Source organism: Schistocerca piceifrons, chromosome 4, assembly GCF_021461385.2.
Source record: "Schistocerca piceifrons isolate TAMUIC-IGC-003096 chromosome 4, iqSchPice1.1, whole genome shotgun sequence".
NCBI classification, from domain to species: Eukaryota; Metazoa; Arthropoda; class Insecta; order Orthoptera; family Acrididae; genus Schistocerca; species Schistocerca piceifrons.
This window is the reverse complement of record NC_060141.1, coordinates 414,647,720-414,673,515: the sequence shown is the minus strand read 5'-3', so window position 1 is coordinate 414,673,515 and position 25,796 is coordinate 414,647,720. Positions and strand designations below refer to the sequence as shown.

The 25,796-nt window shown below is 39.2% G+C and overlaps 1 protein-coding gene across 2 annotated transcripts in view; it reads left to right on the top strand.

Annotated features, from left to right (window-relative positions):
- Positions 1–25,796, top strand: part of LOC124795107 (syntaxin-12-like) — a 58,147-nt gene that overhangs the window by 19,480 nt on the left and 12,871 nt on the right. Inside the window, exons 5-8 of one of the 2 annotated variants that reach the window (XM_047258956.1) lie at positions 1,454–1,604; positions 11,463–11,587; positions 11,668–11,823; positions 22,147–22,247. In XM_047258956.1, coding sequence (XP_047114912.1) covers positions 1,454–1,604; positions 11,463–11,587; positions 11,668–11,823; positions 22,147–22,239 — 525 coding nt within the window. In that variant the 3' untranslated portion in view covers positions 22,240–22,247. The remainder of the gene's footprint in view (positions 1–1,453; positions 1,605–11,462; positions 11,588–11,667; positions 11,824–22,146; positions 22,248–25,796) is intronic. The other variant, XM_047258957.1, reaches the window with a different exon arrangement.

Genomic DNA, 25,796 nt, shown 5'->3' with positions numbered 1-25,796 from the left:
TGACAGGTTTACTTGAAATAGTGTTGACCATTTCATTATAATGAGTGAATAAGAACTGTATGAAACTTAAAGAACATGTATTACAACAGTGTCTGATCCTTAATTTTATGAATGTTTGTCTACAGTTTCAAGCATGTTCTTGTTTAGTTTTAATATTTTAACAATTTTATTTCCATACACAATCACTTTCATGTTTTCACAACTGACCAGTTACGATCATCAATGGTCTCCTTCAGAACTGTGTACATCAAGCAGCATGCTATGCCATCTTATGTATGCATTGTCATATATAGAGGATATAATAATAATAATAATAATAATAATAATAATAATAATAATAATAATAATAATAATAATAATAATGTGTTCAGACGACAAAGAAAAGAAACATAAAAAATAATCCAGAAAACAACTTCTAGAAATAAAAGAAACTTTCACCAAAAACAGTACTAGAAATTTTGTACCAAACTTTTGAACATGCAATGGCACCAAGCCTTTCTTACAAAGAGGAAAATGGTGAAAAATAGGATTAAAGAAGAGGTTCCACAAATACCAGAAAATATTGAGACCACTAAAGAGCAAAGAAATCATGAAGCCCCTCAAAACACCTAAAAGCAACAATCAAGTTGTGGAGACTTCATTACAGCAGATGTATTGAAATGGTCAGAAACAAAGATTAGAGTGACCTACACTTACTTTTTGCCAACATTTGGAAAACAAAGTTCCAGAAGAATGGAAATAGCATTAATCCACATGCTACATAAAAAAAGGAGACAGATGAAATGTCAGCAATTACAGGGCAGTGTAACTTCTGCCAGTGGCAGAATAATATTCTCAAAAATTCTCTTTAATAGGATGGAAGAAACTTCAAACACTGGGAGAATATCAGGGCAGTTTTTGAAAGGGAAGATCCTGCACACAACAGATTTTCAACTTAAAAGCAATAATTCAATGCAAAAATGCAAAACTTAAACCAGCAAATCTATAGAAGTATCATTTATTTATTTAAAAAAAATTTAATTTGATGTGCAGAAAAACAGTAAATAAATCATTAGAGAATTTGAATTTAAAGCCAACTTAGCAAACATAATTCATGAAACCCTAACAAATACAATATCTAAAGTTAAGGTTGTGGGAGAAGTATCTCAACCATTTGAAATAAATGAAAACAATGGCATTAGACTAGGGGATGGTTTATCACCTTCATTGTTTAACTGCACCGCAGAAAAAAAAGATGGGAACTGGAATTTGGAGCTAAAAAAAATAAATAAATAATCACAAAACTGAATCAATAATTCTGTTTCCTCTCCCCCACCCTCTGTTTCCTCTCTTTTTTATCTCTGTTTCCAATTACCTCAATTGACATCTTTATGCCATTATTATTTCAGTAAAAGAATTTCTTCTGTAAGTGCTCTCTAACATTTTGTTGCTGATTTTTCATTTTACACTACAGAGGCAATGGAAGATGCAAAAGGAACGCCTGTCAGATGAATTCACTACAGCTCTTAACAAGTTTCAAGAAACACAGAGAACTGCTGCTCAAAAGGAAAAGGAGCAGGTGCAGAGGGTTCGTGCGAATTCTGGTCTTGCAGATCCATTTGGAGGTAAGCTGTTCAGATGAATGCAATTTAGATTTTGTGGCAGATTTTGTAACAGTTGAAAAATGCATTCTGAAAGAAGTATGTTCCTAACTAAAATAATTTAGTTAAAGGTATCGTGATGACTATATCATCTCAGTGGCAGCTATTAGGCTGGAGTTGAGTCAAACATTGTACTAGTGTTTTTTCTACAGAGGGGGAAGGGGGGGGTTGGCCTACAGCATTGTGGGAGAATGTGACAATTCATTGGTGTTGATCAGCACTGGCCTTGGCGTGCCAAAAGTCACGTGTGCAGGCCAAGGCTCGGCCTGTCACTTGGCTGTGCTTGGTCCTTCTTGGAAGTACCTGAAACAGCATGAAATTTCATTTACCATTGCAGTGCAGCATTTTTCGCTCAGCACAACACTCTAAGTTCAGCAGAATAATGCTGTCAGCACTGTTTAACCTTCGCTATTTGTTTGCGATATGAAGGATATTCGCTGGTCCAGTGGCTGTTTGCCCAAAAAGAGGCAGTCTAGCGATCTATGATCACAATCTTTGTAATGAATGGTATTGACAGAAGAGAAGAATGAGCATTCTCTAATTTGCATAAGCAGCAGGTATTGCTTATTTTCTGTAAAACAACATTCCACTATTATGCAGAAAAAATTTAAAGTAGTAGTTGACAGTGTACATCGAAAAGCCCTTTCTACCAAACTTGCAGGCCTGAAGCATGTGAAGAAATTGGTGGTACATGTAGTAAAATTTCTGAAGTCGCATGCTTTATTCTATTGTCAGTTGCAACAGTTTTTGACAAACTGAACGAAGAGTATTGCGACTTCATATTTTACTGCAAAGTGTGTTGGTTAAGTCAAGGGGCATGCCTGGAACAAGGTTTTGATTTGCAGCTCACCATTTTGGACTTAAGGAAAAAGGAGTGTAGGAACAAAAATTAGAACATCCAAAGTAAATTGCGGAATCACATTTTAAGTGGACTTGACTGCAGACTGCCCATGGTAAGACGGGGAAGAGTTTAAAAAGAAAATCACATTGTAGAAGGGTCACATCCTGTCAAAGATAGTCCAGTTCCATATGCTCACTGGTGTTAAAGAAAATGTGAGGGTTTAAGAATACCTGGTGGCCTTGAAAGAATCACAAGGATAGTTTTTCAATGATTTTGAGGATATTGTCAATCTTACATCTGTTTCTGAGCCTGTTTGCCATGTCAGTTGAAACTGCCACTGTGCATGCACAGATGTAACTGACTGATCTGCAAGATAATTCCAATTTTAATGACAAATATTTTTACTTTAGAACTGTCCAGGTCGCCTACATTGTTTTCCTCAGGTAGAGTTTCTAAGTCTCTGCAATGAGGCTGAAAAAGTGCTACAATATGTTGATTGTGTGAAAGACTGTTTTTTGCTTATGAAACAAAATCAGTCATGATTACATGGCAACTTGAATGTGAAAGTCTGTAAAATTGTCTGTCTCTACCTGTATGCCAACAGTTTGTACCAGATAAAAATTAAATCTTCAGCAAGCCAAAAATAATTAAATAATACTGAACATTTGTTTTGTTTGTGACCTATGTTGTTGAGAAATGTAAAATATAAAACAAAGTACTATGCAGTCCATCTCCACTGTTGTTTAAATGCTGCACCTTTGCAGTTTTCCCCTCTTTCCCCTGCTTTTGCTCAGAAATGGTGGGGGAAAATGTGAAATGAGGCTGATCGCTTTAGTACTCATGACCAGCCAAGGCCTACAAATTCTCAAGATAACTTGAGGACCTGAGTGTACAAAATGATGCTCCACAGCAGGTTATGAATTTTTCAGCCCTTGACTGGAATTGCTGTAGGCATCAATAGCTCTGGCTGTTAAGAATACACTGCAAGTGAACGAGGGCCTGAATGAACACAGAAACACTAGGAAGTTGCAGACCAACAACAGCAAGTGAGAGAATACATGGTGAAACAGCACATGAATGAACCTCCTGAAGTACACAGAAGAGAGAACATTGCCGAGAACTTGCATCTGCTGAGAAACATGAACACTAATTGATGAGGAATGGCTACCAAAATCGAGGCATATATGCAATTGAACACAGATACTGAATCCAGGAATTGATAGTCTATATTTGATATATGGGGACACACTTGCACTTTAGTAAGGCATGAACAGTCCAGGTCAAGTACACAGTTGGGCACACTTACACTGTAGTAGTATTTGAATACAGTACAATAACGCGAATAGGCTGTCCTATTAAGGAAATTCAGTTGGGTAGAAAAATATGTGAACAGTTGAGGAAGAAGGAAACCCTGCTCCAGAAAAACAAGAACAGTGAAACACATGTGAAGAGGGCCCTCATTATCCTTGTGCTTTCTAGGCACCACCACCCTCGGGATAGGGGCTGGCCATAACTGCATCATTTGGGTGGAATGTGACATAACACGGTATCATCAGGGTCAGTGTGGCAGAGGGAAGATGGCCAGGTGACAGACGAGACCAGGTGCTTGCACTGCAGCCAACAAAACATGAGCAGGCATTGAAGTGGGGGGGAATCTTGAGCAGGCACTATACTGAGAGCCCTTGTGACTATTCTTGTCATGCATATTGTGAAACCATTATCCTTGTCAGCAATTGTAGTATGACAGACAAGGGAAGAGCACTATTTCACAAAACCATTATCATCATCGCCATTTGAAATATTCTTGGCCAAGTGCTGTACTGAGATAGTGATTGAGATGTATGCATTGGAATAACAACTGTTTATTTACCATAAACTAACTCAGTACGGCTTTAGAGGATGGAGATCCACACATGAGAAAAACTGAAATATCCTTCTGTGACGATCATGGAGAGTGCCCACTCTGATGAAATCCACAAATGTCAGTAGTGGGGATGTGTAGGGAAGTGCTGTGGATGTGTATTGACGTGGACGCACAAGGCTGTGAGCACTTCGGCAATCGAGGAGCAGGTCTAGTAAAGCAGCGCCTTTCGGAGTGGCAGACAAGTGTACAGTGGCCGTGATCCAGGCAAAGTGGGACCTTTTGGAGAGACTGATTGGCATCCAGTGGCTTTAATCCCAGTGAAAGAGCAAGTCGGTTCTGGGTAGCAGCAGCAGGCATTGCGGTCCGGTGCTTAGGCTCGAGGGTGTATGGCAGTTGGCCTGGAGCCTGCTGTTGAACTGCCCGCCAGGGGGTGGAGTGGTGACCCAAATAACAGTCAGCAGAGGAAAACACGTGGACAGTGGTAGCATGGACGCAAATAGGGGCTTGCACTTTTTACTGCAATCTACATGTCGTGTATCGGCAGGGCTAATGCTTCCAGATGCTGTGATTGCTGCAGAAGGCTTGGTGGTAAACACTCAGTGACCTTTCTGTTGAGAAACAACCTCCTGAGGTAAGGCAGGGGCCGTACCTGGCCCATGAAGCATATCTGCAATTGTGGTGGTCGAGTTTGCAGGGGCCAGGCCTTGCATGTACCACATTTTGTTGTCCAAAGATAGTTGTAAGTAGATGTCACATATCAGAGACACCCTTAAAACAGGTAAACTTGAACACAGTTTACAATTCCCACATTATTTGTGAATTCGTAACATTCAACACTTGAGCTTTGTCTGGTGTCTACCAACTACCAGTCCATAGCAAAACCAAAGAAACTTTGTTTCCTCCAGAGTCAGCTCATTTTAGTTCAGTAATTGTTAGTGACAATTACAATAAAAAATTACTTGAGATGTAAAACAACACTCAGATCCAAGCAAATGGTGTTCATCTTTGGTATTTTAATTTGACTAAGAGCTTCAGTAATCATAGACCATAGTGAAACACTGTTAAAAAAGTCTAATGCAACATCTTAAGAGCATGCCATTTCATTTCTAAGGCTGTGATCAAACTGGAACCATGTATTTTGTTTAGTAACACTGTCAGAAATCTTTTTATTTTATGTTGATCTTCAACAGGATTTATAGTATTCTTGAGTTTTTTAAAATCATTTTTTAGACTGCAGAGGAAGAAATTTGGAGACTTTGTTGCAGAGGCAAAAAATATTTATTTCATTTTGGTCAATTTTTTCCTCCTCAATTTAAAAGAAAACACTTATAACAGTATGTAACTACCTGGCAGCCATTTAATTATATATGCTCTGGTTATTGTGTGTTCCTGTTCAAAGAATCTTATTAAACTTACGACTGGCAAAGTTATGTGCAGCTATGAATTCATGTGGACACAGTCTAACCACCCTGCAATTTGAATGAAATTTTAATCTGTTGTTTCCTATACTCGTGAAATGTAATTAGAAATGTTGAATGTATTTGAGATTTGTATTGTTACATTAAAAATTTTAAAGCTAAACTTTATACAACAACGATCATCCCCAAAAGATTTGTGTGATTGAAAATAGGCAGATGTCTAGGTGGGGGACTTTAAAAAAGGTGCTGAATAATATTACAGTTTATCTTTCTGCTATATTTCATGAAGTATCAACAGGCATTTTAATCTGTGAAGCTTCTAGTATCATATCCTCATTCTAGATGGATCAGAGTTCATAAAAGCCCAAAATTTTAATGTAGAAAAACATTTTTTAGGTATATCCACTGAATGTGGTAAGTGTTTTAAGATTTGATGTCCTGTCTAATTCTGTACCTAAGCTGTTATGTAGGGAATGTTAATATGTAACATGTTCTCTGGGTGGCTGCCTAATTTCTCCTCTCCCTCCCCCCCCCCCCCCCCCTTCTCCCTTCTTTTCCACCGAGCGAGGTGGCGCAGTGGTTAGACACTGCACTCGCATTCGGAAAGACAACAGTTCAATCCCGCGTCCGGCCATCCTGATTTAGGTTTTCCGTGATTTCCCTAAATCACTCCAGGCAAATGCCGGGATGGTTCCTCTGAAAGGGCACGGCCGACTTCCTTCCCCATCCTTCCTCATCCTTCCCTAATCCGATGAGACCGATGACCACGCTGCCTGGTCTCCTTCCCCAAACCAACCAACCTTCTTTTCCATTGAGCAGCCAGTCACAACACCCATGTTGTTCAATAACCATTTATTTATTATTACTTTTTGTATTATTGCAATAATGGAAATTTCTTCATGAATTAATGACATAAAATAAGGGAAATGCAACCACTTAGCTATAGAGGACTGGTACATGGCACACAGAAACATGTAATAGAAAACAGCTAACACTAGCTTTTGAACTCTTGCTCTTTTTCTAGTAAATGTGTGCTTTTAAGTCTCAAGTGTGATTGTATATGTATATGTATATGTGTATGTGTATGTGTGTAAGAGCAGGAGCCCGAAAGCTAGTGTTAGCTGTTGTCAGCTGTTGTCTATTACGTGTTTCTGTGCACCACGCACCAGTCCTCTATAGGTAAGTGGTTGTCTTTCCCTTATTTTATGCATTTATCTTATCAGAATATTGTAATTTTATTTGTAGGTAACAGTGCTTCTTTATGTGTTTGTGTTGATTTGTAAATGAAAGTGAAAGAGAATAGTGAAAGAGAATAGATGAGAGTTCATTTAGTAGGTTTATCCTGTTTAATGCAATTATTTTAAAAAAATGTTTGCCTCATAATTTTTTAGCAAGGGTAGTTGTGACCTAGACATGTAGAACCCTCCTTTACTTGCTGCAATAGCAATATCAAAAATATTTCAATTTATGGCTTCATCGGTTCACAAATAGTCTCCTGTGCTGCATTCTCCTATATTCATGATGCTTTTTCTGTCTGCACTCACTAACTAGTTAGAGGAGTACTTTTCCTTACAACTCCTTATTGCTCCAGTATAGAGCAGCTAAAGACACAGATGCAAGGTGAGTCCTCTGCACATACTCGCCACATTCTGTTCTACACCTGTCACAGATACTTCCTATCTCGTAAAGTGGCAGGACTGTCTGTGAAAGCACCTTTGTCATGTACAATTCATCCTATAAATATGACACCGCCTTTTATGTGGCCATCCTTCTTGCTAAATGATAAAAATCACCTGGTCTCAGTTGCAGGTCACCAATTTAAAATGCACCGTGGAGATCAGTAAGACTGTGGTGGTAACCAGAGGAGACAGAGAAGGGAAAGGACAAATCAATATGGAAGCACAGCAAATTGAAATTGTGCCAACTTTAAACATTTAAGAAGTGAGATAAAGCAGAATGCAAGGATACAGGTAGAAATTAGCAAAAGGGAACAAGAATGGATTGCATTTTACCAGCATGTTGAGGTGCTTAGTCTTGGGAAGAGAGGTGCTAATGAAGTGTTAGAAAGTGCTTTACAAGACATATTTTACACCCATGTTGAAATAAGCAGTGTAGACCTGGACACAACAAGAAAAGAGAAGAGTAAAATCCAAGTCACTGAAATGAAATTCCTAAGAATTATGTTTGGGAAAATGAGGAGAGACAGAGTGAGAAACTAAGGTGTTGGGAAGGAAACCGGAGTTAAAAACTGAATGGTCCAATTTTTAAGAGTACATTAAAATGGTTTAGATATGTTAAGAGAATGTAAGACAGAGGAATACCAAAACAAATGATGGAAGCCAAGTTTGAGGACAAGAGGGTAATTCAGAACAAGATGGACTGACTCGATCAAGACCAGTTTAAGTAGAATGAATCAGGTGTGGAATTCAACAGTTTTAGAAGAAGAATAGTGGTAAGAGATGTGCACATTGTATCCAAATTTACCACTGAATGTACCTGAAAAATTATATCATTGTATGAGACATAGTTCAGGAGTTATCTACATCTACATACATACTCTGCAAGCCACTGTGCATTTGATTGTGCATGGTGGAGGGTACAATGTTCTACTACTAATCATTTCTTTTCCTGTTCCAGTCGCAACTAGAGCGAGGGAAAGAAGACTGTTTTTATGTCTCAGTATGAGCTCTGATTTTTCGTATCTTATCTTCATGGTCGTTATGTGCAATTTATGTTGGTGGCATTAGAATTGTTTGACAGTCAGCTTCAAATGCCAGTTCTCTAAATTTTCTCAGTACTGTTTCTTGAAAAGAATGTCATTTTCCCTCCAGGGATTCTCATTTGAGTTCCTGAAGCATCTTTGTAATACTTACATGTTGTTCAAAGCTACCGGCAACAAATCTAGCAACCTGCCTCTTAATTGCTTCGACTTCTTCTGTCAATCTGATGTGGTGTGCATCCCAAACACTTGAACAGTACTCAAGAACAGGTCGCACCAGAGTCCTATATGCATTCTCCTTTACAGGTGAACTGCTCTTTCCTAAAGTTCTCCCAATACACCAAAGTCAACCATTCACGTTCCCAACCATTTCTCGCATGCTCATTCCATTTCATATCACTTGGCAATGTTACGTCCAGATATTTAAACAATTTGACTGTGTCAAGATCGACACTAGTAATATTGTATCCGAACATTACAGGTTTGTTCTTGCTACTCATCCACATTAATTTACATTGTTCCATGCTTAGAGCTAGCTACCATTCATCACACAAACTAGAAATTTTGTCTAAGTCATTTTGTCTCTTCCGACAGTCACTCAACTTCAGTACTTTACTGTACACCACAGCATCATCGGCAAACAACCAGTGATTGCTGCCCACCCTGTCTGCCAAATTATTAACGTATACAGAGAACAATAGTGCTCCTATCACACTTCCCTGGGCACTCCTGATGATACGTTTGTCTCTGATGAGCTCTCAGCACTGAGGACAACACACAAGAGCTCTATTGCTTAAGAAGACACTCGCATATCTCTGAACTTATTCAATATGCTTGTATCTTTAATGGCCTGCAGTTGAGCACTGTGTCAAATACTTTCCAGAAATCTAGAAATATGGAATCTGCCTGTTGCCCTTCATCCATGGTTCTCAGTACATCATATGAGAAAAGGGTAAGCAGAGTTTCACACAAGTGATGCTTTCTAAATCCATGCTGATTCGTGGACGTAAACTTTTTGCTCTCAAGAAAGTTTAATGTAATTGAACTGAGAATATGTTCAAGGATTCTGCAGCAAACAGTAGTTAGGGATATTGGTCTGTAATTCCTCAGATCCTTTCTTTTACCATTTTGTACTCTGGAGTCACCTATGTTTTTTCCAGTTGCTTGGGACTTGGTGCTGGGTGAGAGACTCATGATAAATGCAAGCTAGGTAAGAGGCCAGTGGCAAGCCTTCACACTCATCTCCCTTTCACTGCCACTGCCTGTAACTCTCTCTTTCCCACTGTCTCCTTTTTCTCCCATTTATTTACAGTATGTTGCACAGTCACTGTCTCCTCTCCCGTACCCACTCTTGTTTTCTCAGAAACTGCTTATGAACAAATGCTGCTTTTATAAACCACCAAAGATTCAACCCAGACCACACCTAATGCAAAACAACCAACCAATTTGCTTAATTTTTCTGGGCTGGAGGAAGTATGTAATGTACTGTAGAATAGCTACAGCATGCCCATTCTTTCAGTAGATATACCAGGTGTACCGGTATGAAATGAGCGTTAAGATACAGATGTGTCTATAGGGAACATTTGTTGTGGATGAGCCTTAATTTTTGTTTGTTTGGTTGGTATGACATCTGTCAAAGATATTTAGTACACATAAAGTCATGGAACAAACATCATCATATGCTTTCATCGTGTTAACAATGTCGAATTATGTACCAGAAAGTGATGATTTGTGGAAAGCATTAATTTTTTGTTTTCATTTGAAAAAAAAAAAAAAAAAAATGCTGCAGAGTCACATTGCATGCTTGTCAAGGCATATGGTGATCATGCTCTATCAGAAGCAACATGCAAAAGATGGTTTCAACAGTTCAGAAATAATGATTTTGACGTAAGAAATGAAGAACATGGAAGACCACCAAAAAAGTTCGAAGACGCCGAATTGCAAGCAATATTGGATGAATATGATACTTTGAGTCGGAAGCAAATGGCAGCAACGCTAAATGTTGCACAACAAACAATTTCTGACCGTTTGAAAGCTATGGGAAAGATCCAAAAGTGTGGAAAATGGGTGCCACATGAATTGAATGAAAGACAGATGGAAAACCGAAAAACCATTTGTCAAATTTTACTTCAAAGACATTAGAGAAAACCAATTTTGCATGGATTGAAAAATGGATGTATTTTAAGAATCCTAAACGGGAAAAATCATGGGTTAATCTGGGACAACCATAAACATCGACTGCAAAACCAGATCGATTCAGCAAGAAGACAAAGCTCTGTGTTTGGTGGGATCAGAAAGGTGTGGTGAATCATGAGCTTCTAAAACCCGGTGCAACTGTGAGAACTAATCACTACAGACCTATGATCAATTTGAACTATTCATTGATCGAAAAAAGACCGGAATGGGCCAGAAGACATGGCAAAGTAATTTTTTTACACGACAATGCACCTGCACACAAAGCAAAACTGGTTCAGGATGCAATCAAAACACTTGGCTGGGAGCTGCTGCCCCACCCGCCATGTTCACCATACTTTACATTATTATTATTATCATCATCATCATGATCCTTACGTCCCATCACCATATTTCCTAAATCGTATGAATGAAAATTGTCCTTTTAACATATCTTTTGGTTTTGCACTCACCCTGGCCTGAAAGTCTGCTTGTCTGTCCTCTGTCCCCCGTCACCGCTCCCTTTTACTCATCACTCCCCTTTTCACTCTGTGCAGTCAGTATGCAGTGAACTGTTGTCTTTACTCAGTCCATTGTTTATATTTCACATGGAATTTGCCAGTTTCACTTAATGGCATGACACTCACTGTTTCCTATTTGTAATTCCAGTTGAAGATGCTGTTGCGGGTGAAGGATTAATTTTTGTTGTTGTTGTTCCAGAATGGGGAACCAAGTGCTTGTGTAAATGATTGTATATGCAGGTAGAGTAATTCAGTGATTAATTATTATTTCTTTTTTTTTTCTTCAGAAGGTCGCTTTTCTGGTCAGTTGATAGAATTACAAGATAGTTCGGAAAGGCAACAAGCCCAACTCCAAGAAGAAAGAAATCTGCAGCTTATAGAAGAACAGGAACAGGCCATTCGTCAGCTGGAGGTAAACTGTCTTACTACAACGGTTTGGAATACAAATTTTTCTCTTTGTGACATTGTTTTACAAGTGATTTAATTTTGCAGAGTGATATACTGGATGTAAACCAGATTTTTAAGGATCTTGGAGCTCTTGTACATGATCAAGGGGAAGTTATAGACAGCATTGAAGCAAGTGTTGAAAAGACTGAAATTTCAGTTGGGTCAGGAACAGAACAGCTTCGTCAGGCTGCCACGTATCAGGTAACTGTTGTTAACAGTCGTCTAAATGCTTACCGTAAAATTTTTGATAAGTTACCACTTCTTTGCATGTTGTTTAATGACATTTTATGAATAGAAATGAAATTAATAGATGGTAGTGTGAATACCAGTGTTGTAGATTGTTGCTGTATGCTAAGTAAGCAGTAGCTGTACTGTTCAGTGGTTTCAGTGCAATTTACTTAGTGGATGTTATTTATTAGGTGATGGAGATATGGCTCCACTGTCATGATAAGGCAGTTTCTCGAAATGAAGCGATATATTTTTAAAATAAAAAGTATTTGAGTCGTCTTCATACAAAATAGGCATTTTTAAGCTGTAAAGTGCCTATTTTGAATTTTCTTATATTATTTCAGTTACAGTGCTTGAATGCATAGAAATTATGGCTTGTTATTTCATTTTAACATTATGATTAGTTGTATGGTGACAGAATTATTCTTCTTCAAACAATAATGAAATTGGTTTTAAGAGACAGAAATTTAAATGCCTATTACAGAAACACGTAATCCAAAGTGTATCAAATATGCAACTATTGAGTATATAAAAGAGAATTAAAATGTGACAGACTAAAAGGTTTGAGTGTTCAGGGGAAAATATGAGACAAAAATTGCGGAGTGTATTTTATGGGATTGGACTGTGAAACTGAAGGACATGTATAAATGAACAGCAAGTAATCGTCGGAATGCTATGTAAGAGGTTGCTTGATTGCCAGATACTCTTTTTCATAAATGAAGAAATTGCAATCTGTCTGGGGAGAAAACAGTATTAAACTGGATTGCATCATTGTTATCCAGTTAATCACTCAAATTGCTTCATATTGATGGGCATCTTGTGAATCACCATACAAAAAAAAGCATTCCACACACTATCTCGGCAGGTTTCTTGTCTTTGTAGCAACACAGAGGGTGTGAATAGTCAATGTATGTGCCACAGGACTAAAAATCACAGTAAACACCTGTTTCTTGTGAAAAATGTGTAGCCATAAATTCATCAACTGAACCATGCCATCCCCGTTTATGTAATAAATTGATTTACAGGGAACAGCTCGTTTCTCCTGGGAAATACCTTCCAAAAACAATGTGTGATTGTCTTGCAGCACTTTCTTGTTCCATTTCACCCTTTCACTTACATTTTTAATCTATTATCAAGGCTTCTTCAAATGTTTGTTGGTCCTTACAGTCTGTGAAAGTAGAAGCTTCGCAATTTTCATGTATTATTGGATGCTTGGTCATCCCTCAACTATGTTACTGTATTTCAGCAATTTCTGTTCTTATAATATCTTAATCAGTAATTTTGTAATCTTCATTTTCAATATTAGCTTCCGACCTACATTCAGTCTGAGTTGTTGAGTCTTGAAATGCCGTGAGGCGTATCCATTCTTTTCTTAATGGAATAGGCATAAATTTATGTCCTAGGTTTATTGCCATATTACAGTTCATATTGAGATACTCCAGCTATTTTGTAAGGCCCTGTTCATTTTAAAGCATGTGTGGCTGAATTTGTCATTTGGCCCAGAGACTCCATGGAATATTAGTGTGAGCATGCATCATTGCTCTAGTTGTTTTCATATGGAGAAGGATTCTCTCTTTCATCTAAGACATTTTGCCATGGATTGTGGGGCATTGCTGGATGTTGAACTATCTCCTGTCTATGAAGATAACCTTTTTGTTGTCAAACTTTTGTTATCACACAAAAGAACATTAACACAGTGTCCAACAGTTTTGCTTCAGCTATAAATGGCCTCAATTTAGAAACAGCCTCGTGATTGCCTCTGATGAAATAAACATGTTGAAATTTGCCGTACAGTCATATTTAAAAAACGAAAAATAATGGTATCCAGACACAAAAAACTTCAAAATCGATCACAAATCTCTGATGAGTGAGCTGTACTGGCTTTGTGGCATTTTCTCTTCTGCTGAAAGGAGGTCTGTTAGTTTTTCCATAAACGTAACCTTCACATAAGTAAAAAATCAGACCAAAATTGTTCAACTACTTTTAGGTAATTTTCTTCTTATGATGATCATTGTAATGTCCAAATCTTTCATGATAAAACTGAAATGACCTGTCTGAATGCATTACTGTGACAAAACAAATGAGAGTTAACGCTTCTTCTTATGGTTAATTTGATGAAGCCTTCAAAGTTATTTTGTGCTCCCCCTAGTACCATGTTTGACCCAGTTTTCAGAATATGGTTTTCTACTGATGTGAATTCAGTATATGATTTTTTTTTATCATGTGCAGCAAGAACAGAATTAAGTCCATTTGAGTTTTTGGAACTTATCATATATTTCCATGTGTCATTTTCTGCCAACTTTTGTTTATTGCTGCTTTGCTGCTTCATTATCTATAGTTCCTTCACATATTGCTGCAACAGTTGGCCCATCTGCTGTCATAATACTATATACTGGCAAAAATAGTTCATTAGTAACATGGCATGATGCTCCGTTATTTGCAGACAAGTTTCTTTCTTTCTTTCTTTCTTTCTTTCTTCCTTTCTTTCTTTTTTATCTGTAACGTGGTCGACTTGAGAATTATAAATGGTGTATGATTTTTTTGTGGCCTTCCATCTGCAATCCACTTCAGACATCGATCACATGACTTGGCTTGTTGCAGTAATGGCAGACTATTTTCTTCTTCTGCTTGATTTCTGTTGAATATATCTTCCGTTGTTTTGAACCAAAGTGCTTTCTGAGAATTGTATTCTTTTATTTTATTTTATAAAGCCCTTTCATAAGCACACAGCGTTGTTGTCCTATTATAAACTGTTCTGTCACTTTTGGACATTGGCTAAGTGGATCTGAACAAAAAGTGTTCTCCTGGTAAGTTACCCAAAATCCTGCAGATTAAAAATAAATAAAGTGTTTCAAACAATGGAAAGTCCAGGTTGGAGTGTCAACAGTTATGAAGAGGATAGATAGCTACTCACCATTAAGATAGTGAGTTGAGTTGCAGACAGGTCCAGTAAAAAGGCATACCCGCTGAGCTTTCAGCCAAGGCTTTCTTCAGAAAAGCGCGCGCGCACACACACACACACACACACACACACACACACACACACACACACACACAAGTAGCCATACCTCATGCACACATGGCTACTATTTCTGGCTGTTCTGACCAAGTTACTCATAGTATCTTTGTTCATTTCTTATTTCAAATTATTCCACAAAATTTTAGGCTGTGCACTTTCTCTTTAGAAATGCCTTCAAATAATCTCAGCTTTGGGAAATGCTTCCAAAGCAACCTTATATACAAATTTTCCAGGCTGACTTCAGTTTTCTGCAACTGGATCTGCTGTCACTAATTTACCACTGAAATGCCCCTTAACAAATACTTCCTTTATTACCTCCATTAGATTTTCCTTGAAGGCAGCCAGACTGGTAAGTATTGTTGTATGCATTTCTGCCCTGTCACTGAAAATCTGTTTCATTACAAAAAAAAAGTTGTATTGATTTTGCAACTCATAGACACTAAATACTTTAAACAATAAGTGATTGTACCCAAAACCTGTTGAGACATTGGTGCAGACAACACAAGGCTCATTTATGAATTGTCTCTTTATTGATACACTCTTTCAGCAAGGCACAAAAAGGAAAAAAAAAGTAGTTGCTGTGCAGTAAAGAGGGAAAAAAGCATAGTGTTTAGAAATATGCTAAAGCTATTAAAGTAAATAAATGTCTTTAGATATCATTAACAGTGATTTGTGTCATACTAAAACACGTGTGAAGAATGGAGTAAAATTTGAGGTACCAAATGTCATAATCACTCGAAACTTGACCCAAAAATTCTTTTACTCTATCAGCAGGCGTGAAGAAAAAGTAAGAAGACAGTTACCTGGCTTTGGAGTATGCACTTACTGAAGTAACTGTTAGTGTAAGGAGGGAATAAAAGGGACAAAAAGTGGTACAGTGATGAATATGCAGACAAATATAAAAAAATCTGGTTGTAAAAATAATTGATGCAATAGTTAAGTGTGTTAATAGATTTGGCAGATACGAGTAAATGTGTTGTTGCTCGACATACTGACAGACGTATCCTGGTAGATACAAATGTGTATAATGTGAATACATTAAAATGATACTAAATAGGGTCATGTTAGGAAAATCTGTGGTTGGATGAAGCAAGTACAGGGTGGTTTTAAACTGACAGTGTTCAGAGTGCTGCAGTGGAGGACACTGAAACATTGTAGGTATGTTCAGTAATTGGTGCACTCATGGAGTATGCTGAAAAAAATAATAGTTTCACTGTCTGCCACCAGATGAAAATATGGTGCTTAAGCAGTCAGAATGTGGTGTGGGTGCAGGAGAAGGGAAGGAATGATCACACACGTGATGACAGTGGTTCTGGCACGTTTATTAGAAATGGTCACAAGTTAAATCTTGTGTTTGATATGATCTTCTGACTCAGCAGCATGATGCATCTGTAACATGGCATGGTCAACACTTGCTCGTAACATATTTGGTGTAAGCAGTGACATATTGTTGTACGCTATCCTTCAGAACAGAAAGAGTCCAGATACATCGTTGATAGATATGATCTTTCAGATAGACCTACAATGGGAAGTTGCATAGATCTATCAGGGAATCTGGGAGGTTACACATCTTGAAATTGCCTAGAGCTGATGTGGTCATTGCCAAAGGCTTCTCGAAGCAGGTCCTTCACCAGGCAAGCAACATTTGGCATTGTACCATCTTACCTGAAAATAATGGTGTGGACACAGTTGTATTCTTGTAAAGTTGGAATCGCGTGTTACATAAGGAGATCCATATAATGTTCAAATGTTACTGTACACCTAACAGTACTGTTAGATGTCGTCTCCTCAAAGAAAAACAAACTAAGACTGAAGGAGCTTGTGGAACCATACCACACAGTCACATGAGCTGAGTCCAATGGATGTTTGTACATACCATGTGGCAGAGTAGAACCCCACACGCAACACTTCTGTGCATTCACAGCACTGTGCAGAGTAAAATATGCCTCATCCACCTAGAGAATATTCCCCAGCCACATGTCATCCATTTCCATAATGTTTTCAGCAATTGATTTCGCAGTTTGCAGCCCAAATATCTTACCCCTGATTCAGTGGTGTGTCCACGGCAATCTTTGTGACAGTGGCCATTTTCGTATTGTTCTCTCCCTCTCCACTCACAGACATCTAGAACTTGCTCCACGTTGATCACTGTGGAAAGCTGTTTGGCAGGCTTTCTCCTCTGCAGCCACTTTTGCAACCAGTCATGTGACTGATGTTGACCAATTGGTACAAGATACCACTGATAATATTACTCGTGCTGCAGCAGCATTGATACCCTACTCCTTCAGCTCATCTCAATGACCGCCGGTGGTCTGAAGATATAGGCACAGCTATCAGGGAATGCCGCAGGCCACTTCAACGGTACAAGCACCATCCATCTATGCATAATTTAATAGCATTCAAGAGACTCCAGGCAAAAGCACGATTTTTAATAAAGAAAGGGAAGCAGGAGTGTTGGGAGAAATATGTCTCAACTACGCGATCCCACACCCTACCACCCTAAGTGCGGACTAAACTCAGCTGCATTAGCAGCCATCCACCACCATGGCTGTTCCTAGAATCCTTGTCAGTGGTAACATCTGCACTGATCCCGTCATTCCTGCCAAATGTTCTGCAGCGCACTTCACTGAAGTGTCCACTTGCTGTAATTACCATTCTCATTTCCTGACTGGGAAACACCTCATTGAGTGCCACCTGCTACCTTTCCATTCATACGGCTCTCTATAATACAATGTCACTTTTAGTGAATGGGAGCTGCACAGCACTTTCAATGTGTCGTGCTACAGCTCAAACATCATCTTTCCGACAGCATGAAACATGTCCTTGGGCTTTTTAGTTAGACTTGGTGGGAGAGAGTATTTCCCTCTAAATGGCGGAAAGGTATTATTATTATTATTATTCCTGTTCTGAAACTGGAAAAGAACCCACATATTTTAACTAACTACCGGACAGTTTCTCTGATTAATGGGCTGTGTAAACTATTCGAATGAATGGTCAATTACCATCTTTGTTGGTGCCTTGAAGCCAGAGGGCACATATCGTGATTCTAAAGTGGCTTTTGAGCTTTCCGGTCAACCACAGGTCAGCTGATTCATTTGGAATCCACAGTGCACAATGCTTTTGCGCATTGCCATGTGATTGCTGTGTTCTTCGACGTGCAGATTGCCTGTGATACCACCTGGTGACGTCACATCCTATCAACACTGCATGAGTGGGGTTTCTGGGGTAGTTTACCCATTTTTATCCAGTATTTCCTATTTCTCCAGTTTTTTCGGGTCAGGATGGGTTCGACACTCTGCAACCAGTATGTAAAGGAAACTGGAGTCCCTCAGGGATCGGTTCTGAGTGTAACACTATTATTTACTATTGCCATCAATGGCATGGTAAATGCAGGAGGCCCCGCAGTCTCTTCATCACTGTACATGGATGACCTTTGTCCTTGAAACTTCCTGGCTGATTAAAACTGTGTGCCAGGCCGAGACTCGAACTCAGGACCTTTGCCTTTCGAAAGGCAAAGGTCCCGAGTTCGAGTCCCGGCCCAGCACACAGTTTTAATCTGTCAGGAAGTTTCATATCAGCGCACACTCCACTGCAGAGTGAAAATTTCATTCTGGAAACATACCCGAGGCTGTGGCTGAGCCATGTCTCCACAATATCCTTTCTTTCAGGAGTGCTAGTTCTGCAAGGTTCGCAGGAGATCTTCTGTAAAGTTTGGAGGGTAGGAGACGAGGTACTGGCAGAAGCAAAGCTGTGAGGACGGGGTGTGGGTCGTGCTTAGGTAGCTCAGTTTGTAGAGCACTTGCCCATGAAAGGCAAAGGTCCCGAGTTAGAGACTCGGCCTGGCATACAGTTTTAATTTGCCAGTAAGTTTCATATCAGCACACACTCCGCTGCGGAGTGAAAATCTCATTCTGGACCTTGTCCTTATTACACCTCTGCATCACTGTGCACTGCTGAGTGCCAACTTCAGGGGGCTGTCTGGAAAGTCAATGACTGGGACCTGAATCACAACTATCAATTTTCTCCTGCAAAATCACAAGTTATGCATTTTTGTCAACTTCTGACTGTGCACCTGCACCCAGAAATTTATCTTGATGACCAGTTACTTGAAGTCGTTCGAACTTTCCAATTCTTAGGTGTTTTATTTGACCTCATTCTAACTTGGCTGCCACGTCTACTGGCTCAAGGCAACTTGCATGAAGAAGCTGAACACACTCCGTTTTCTTAGGCACTCCTTGTGGGCTGTGAGAGGCACAGTTCTTGTGAGATTTTACAAAGCAGTGATTTTATCCTGCTTGGACTATGGGTGTATTGCCTATGGGTCGGCAGTACGGCCCATACTGATCCTGCTGGACACTGTTCACACACTGGTATGTGGTTGGAAATGGGGGCCTTCCGTACAAGCCCTGTTGACAGCTTCCTGGCGGAAGCTGTTGTCCCACTACTGCGGTTCAGATGACAACAGCTTGTGGCAAGTTACTCAGTCACAGTCTCTTAGATGCCTAGCCATCCATGTCACTCAACTTTGTTCCATAACCAGCCGTTTTGACTGATTGTGCATTGCCCAAAACTGGGAGATCAGTTGGGTGGCCCCAAGAAGGATGCTGATCCTACCCTTCTCCTCTATGATTATTGTAATTCAGTATGCATCTGCACAGATGAATCGAAAGTCAAGGACATGGTCAGTTATGCTTTTGCACATGCAAGGGGACACGAGAAGCACTCTCTGCAGAGTACCTGCAGTGTATACACTGGAGAACTGGTTGCCATCTGTCAGGCATTGAGATACGTCAAATCCCACGTCACAATGAACTTTCTGTTCTGTAGAGATTCCACGAGTTGCTTAGAAGGCATAACCCTATGCTGCCTTAAAATTGTTTTGATCACCAACATCCAGGACGTACTGGCTGACCACCTCTGCTCTGGAAAGACAGTGACCTTCATCTGGACACTGAGCCATATAGGTATTCCAGGAAATGAGCCCAGTGATCATTCGGCTAAAGACAAAACTACAGGAGATCAACTTGATTTAGGGATAATGGGCACAGAGTTAAGATTACAACTCTGATGCAATAATTTGAGACTCTGGTAATTGGATTGGCAGGCTACTGCAACCAAAAACAAGTTGGGAGCAATTAAAGGGTCCACTAAGGTGTGGCAAACATATTTCCAGGTCCCTCAGAAAGATTCCATTGTGTGTGCCGACTATACATTGGCCACATGAGACTCACCTACAAGTCCCTTCTGTGTCGGTAGGATCCTCCTCACTGCAGCTACGGTAGTCTGCTGACGATAGTGCGTAATCTTAGTGAGTGAGCCCTGCTGGCTGATCTGTGGCACACTCCCAGCTTGCCTACCTCACTGCTTCAGATGGTTGCAGATGATGAGACAGCCACTACCAAAGTGTTGCATTTCCTGAGGGAGAGCATAGTTTACATTAATCTATAATAGTTCTTCACTTTCAATGTTAGGGGTGGTTGGGGGGGGGGGGGGGCTAGATCGTCCCTGTGGTGGGTATCCACCAAAGCAACTGGAGGTTACTTTCTTCACCTCTCACCTTGTTGTGCCTTTCGACACTCTTGTGCAAGATGCTGCCTGGGTTCTCTCTGTTTTCATTTACCTATTGTGTTACAACTACTGTCGTGCACTTTCGAACTCTTTGATTTGTTTGTATAGTTTGAGTAGCCAAATCCCCATTTTTACCTTTTTACATGTTTCTCTCATGGTAGGACGGACTGATGACCCAGTGGTTTAGTCCCTTCACACACATAATCATAATAATCTGTGAGTTCCAAAAAACGAAGATCAAAGCCATTGTGTTGTAGCCTATCTTGAGGGATTTATTTGGTGCACATTGTGTCTTGTAGTAATACCAATGTAAAATGCACCATAAAATCTTTTGAACTGTTAACCAGGGGAAAGGCAATTCTTGTGACACAGCTCGAGAACTGACCGCAGAATTTGAGGCATGCACTCTGATTGGCTGTAGCTACAGCAACTTCATCAACAGCTGTTATGGGAATGGCCTGCTGCCCTCTCTGCTGCACAACCTAGTTCAACTGTCTCTTCATATTTCTTTATCACATTCTTTAGCCCTTTTATTGACGTGGGGCCTCTTTGCAACTATTTCTGTCAGTGACCTTGCTGCCTTCCTGATAAAACAACTTTACCAGCAGTGCATGGTCTTCTTCTCAATAACCATTGTGTCCCATACGGGGAATATTTCACACTCTCACTACATACAGCACCATATTTTCACCTAGTGGCAGAAATTGGACCTATTTTTTTCTTTTTTTCTGCATATTCCATGAGCACACTAATTAATGAACATACCTTTGATGTTTCAGTATCTTGCAATGTGTACAGCCTGCACTGCAGCACCAGCACACTGTCATTTTAGTTATAACCACTCGGTAGACACATGGAAAAAAGCTGGCATAAGTGTGTCGCAGATAGTGCTGGCATTAATATAAGAGTTTTTGTAGCTGTGTTTGGAAAATAGCATAATACAGAGGTGAAATGAAGCTACATACTATTTAATTCAGATGCCCACTTAATCATAAAATTTCAAATGTTTGTCATGTGATAGATTTTATTCTATATTAATTGGCTTGTGAAGCTTACATTCTAGAGGGATCTCTCATCTCTTAGAACATTTTAGCTTGTTAGTACCTTATTATTTACACAGAGGTAGCATTTTAAGAGTTTTCATTTACTGATGTATCAAAATAGTAGAATATTTACTTAATTTATTAATTGCAGATGGTTTAATTTAGTATGCGGTCAATAAAAGTTTATATTTATACTTTAAGAGAATTTTCGTACCTTAATTTCGATTGAAACATGCTTTAAAAGAAAAGGAAAATTACTTGAGGAAATGATTGATATAGAGAACCGACAGATTTGCATAATTAAGAGTTTCTTTGCTAGAATGAAATTTTCACTCTTCAGCGGAGTGTGCGTTGATATGAAACTTCCTGGCAGATTAAAACTGTGTGCCAGACCGAGACTCTAACTCGGGACCCGAGTTTGAGTCTCGGTCCGGCACACAGTTTTAATCTGGCAGGAAGTTAGTTTCTTTGCTGTTTAGAATGACATTATGAATGTATATCGCTATTCAGAGTAGCAAAATCACAGTTATTGCTAACTTGTAGATAATTAAAATTAGTTTTCATGTTGTTTGCAAATTACTGTTATTACAAGTAGTGTGTGTTAGAAGTAAAGACCTTTTTTATTTGTTGGTTTTCATTTTTTTACCTCTTTCTGAAATTTTACAGAATAAAGTTCGAACGAAGAAATGCATCCTTTGTATATGTTTAATTGTAGTTTTGGCTGTCATTATTGGAATAATTGCATGGCAGACATCATGATAATGAGTGTAAGTATGCTTTAGGATGCACTGTTTTATGCTTGCATGTTATTTATTGATTGTGCTGCCTTCCTGCTATTACACAGACAGGCATTACTAGAAAAATCTTGCATGAAAAATCAAAAAATCAAGAAATGTAAATGTCTCCTCAGGACGCATATTGTGTTAGTGGTGAAGAACAATAAAAGAAAAATGAAAGCTGAATCTTCAGACTTCACAGTTTATTGATTCAGTACCCAGGCAATAATATAATTTAATTTGTCTTTGAATAGCATACATCTTGGGCAAACAGTTTTTCTCTTTGCTCGAGGCATATCCAATCCAGAAACAAATTTATTTGAGGGAAAACACTGACACAAGCTTCAACCTCAAGCTGAATGTAACGCAATTCCACATAAGAACATAGGTAATCGCTCATCAAACAGAAGTGGAACTTAGCAATGAGTGTACTCATAGAATTGATAAACTGTTGGGCTTTTGGATATTATAATCTTTCAGAAGCAAATGGGCACACATGGATGCACATGCAGATTCACAGCACCCCCCCCCCCCCCCCCCCCCACACACACACACACAAAATTGTATATAGCTCTACAATATAGATCCAGAGTAAGAAACAGATGTAAGAAAAGAAAGACACGACTTAGTTAGGGTGGCAGTAAAATCGTGTAAGGTCAGTGTGAGGAATACATAGAGCAGATGGGTGGAATCAATAGGGATAAGATTTGACATCAAGACAAGTGGGAGGCAGGACTGGTGGAGGATGAGGCCAGGTGGATTCTGGAACAGGGAGTTACCAGCTGTGCAATGAGTGTCTGGTGTGTAGTTGGGTAGAGGAGGAAATGTGAATCAGCCACTGAAGTTGACTACTTTATGGTGAGCAGCATGCTTGCAAATGGGTAATCTGATTGGCCCCTGACCACAGTTTGGTTGTTACCATTCATCTGGGTGTATAGTTTTTTTCTGACTACCTAGAACTGTGTGTAGTAGTAATGCTTGTAATCAATGTGCATGCTTTCGCAGGTTGCCTTATGTGATAAGTTAAGAAATGCCGGGGATAGGGATGGAACAGAGGTGCTAGGCAGTGTGTGTGGGACGATAATTTTACATGGACTGTCCTCGCAGATATAATCCATAAGGCAAGACATTAGGAGTAGAAGATGCCTAGTGCATGTTGGACTGGTAGTGGAAAACCCGTTGTGGGGGAACAGAGGGGAGAACATTTATCATTGCAGGAAACAATGAGTCATAGTAAAAGACTTGACGTGGAAGGAGAATAAATTTTTGGAATTCCATTTCTCCTAGCACTCTCACCCCACTTCTTTCTTTCTTGTGTATGTGCCAGCCACCTTCCTGTTAACTACTGCATGGCCAATACAGGTACAATACCCCTCCCTCCCTCCCTCCCTCCCGCCCGCCCTCCCTCCCGCCCGCCCTCCCTCCCTCCCTCCCTCCCTCCCTCCCTCCCTCCCTGCTCCTCTCCACTGTGTGTGTGTGTGTGTGTGTGTGTGTGTGTGTGTGTGTGTGTGTGTGTGTAGGGGTGGGAGGGGGGGAGGTGGTAGCATGTGTACTAATGCTGTGGGATAAACTGTTTTATTCTTTTTGAATGCCAGTCTCTTCCATTTGAGTAGTAGTCATCTGCCCTTTATACATAATCAGAATTTTTAATGAAGGTACTAGCATTAAGGTAGCAACATGGAATGTCAGAGGTTTAGCAAACAAAGAAGAAGAGTTGGCAGAAATTTTAAAGAAGACCAAGGTAGACATAGCTTTCATAATAGGAACTAAGAAAAAGCTACAGAGTAACGGTTGTGTAGGTAATATTTGATGTTATTTAATGGAACATGAAAACAGGAGAGAGCAGGCAAAGGAACTGCCATATACATACATACATACATACATAGGAGATGGGAAAAGAAAATTATAGGCTATAGTTATATAAATAAAACAATTATAGTTTCAACTGTCAAATAAGAGGAACAAAACACGAGTGTGATTGCAGTTTACACTCCTGACAGGGGAAAAAAAAGAGGAATCTATAGATTTATGTGACAAACTGAAATAATTTTTGGATAAATATAATAATAAGCAGCAAATAATATTGACAGGAGATTTAAACACACGGGTAGTGAATAAAGCTATCCCAAAGATTGTGGGAATGTTGGGAGAAAAGTCATAAATGACAGTGGACGATTACTTAGAGATTTTGTTTCTTTTAACAAACTAAAAGTCACCAATACATTCTTCCACAAAAGACATGTCTGTAAATGTATATGTTAACTCAAGGATTTAAGTCCATTATTGACTACATTATCATTAATGGAAAATAAGGGGCACTAGTGTGTACATGGAATATGACAAAGGTTCTGACCTTTTCTTGGTGATATCTCAAATAGATATGTACATGTATTGGAGAAAACAAAAAGTTGAAAGAAGAGATGAAGGAAGAAGTCTACAAAAAATAGTTTTCATTTTCGTTTCTTCAATTTTGTTGCTAATGTATATGGAGAATCTGTAAAGAAAATACACTATCTTTTTTTCTTTTTATCTAATTTGAATTACGGTTTTCCATTAGATGAGGAGCTGTAACAGTCAACAAATGCTACAGCAACAAATGCAAAAGTAGGTCTTACTCAACACAATGCTGACGTCTAGCAGGAGCATGGTGCACAGCCTCAGCTTCCAGTATTTCAGTTGGCATGTGGAGCCACTTGTTTGTAAATAGGAACTGATGTTTACGACTGTTTTTTTAACTTTTTTAGTGACTGTGTTATCCGAAACATAAAGACGGAGACACACAGATGTGCAGGTACAAAAATTGCTGCAATGAAACGGCAAAATGAAATAAAAAAGAACTCTATGTGGCACAAATCGGATCCAGTAAAACTACATGAAATATATTGTTCTTTTTGCAGCAGTTCTGCATGTGTGTGTTGTGCAGTTACCAAAGCGTGGGGACTATTGGTCAACTGATCCATTTTTACAAACAGGCTTTGCAAATTGATTGTTCAGCCATGATATGTTTTCCAGTATTATGTTCATGCTGCATGCCAATGACAACTCAATGTATATAAAAAAGAGGAAACCCACAATCCTCTTCATAAAATTAGACCTGTGTTAGACTTCTTTGTTGACATATGTAGATCCAGTTTCATGCCATACAAAAAATCTGACTATATATGAAGCTATTTGTCCATTTCGTTGGCGTGTTGGCATTAGGGTTTACATGAAAAATAAACCCAATAAGTGTGGCATGAAGCTTTATGCACTTTGTGATGTTGCAAGTGGCTATGTCCTGAACTGTGATTTTTTTCACACACAGGATCAGGAGAGGGGGAATGACAACCATATTCTAGCGTTAGTAGGCAGACACTGTTCTCCATATTACGGTAAAGGCCACTGTATTTACATGGACAGATATTACACCAGTATTCCTTGACTGAAGATGATGATAGAGAAAAGTACATTAGCTGTTACAGCTTTAATGAATATAGAAAAGGCTTACCAACAAGCTTCACAACAAAGAAACTGAAGCAAAATGAAATGATATTTTTGAGG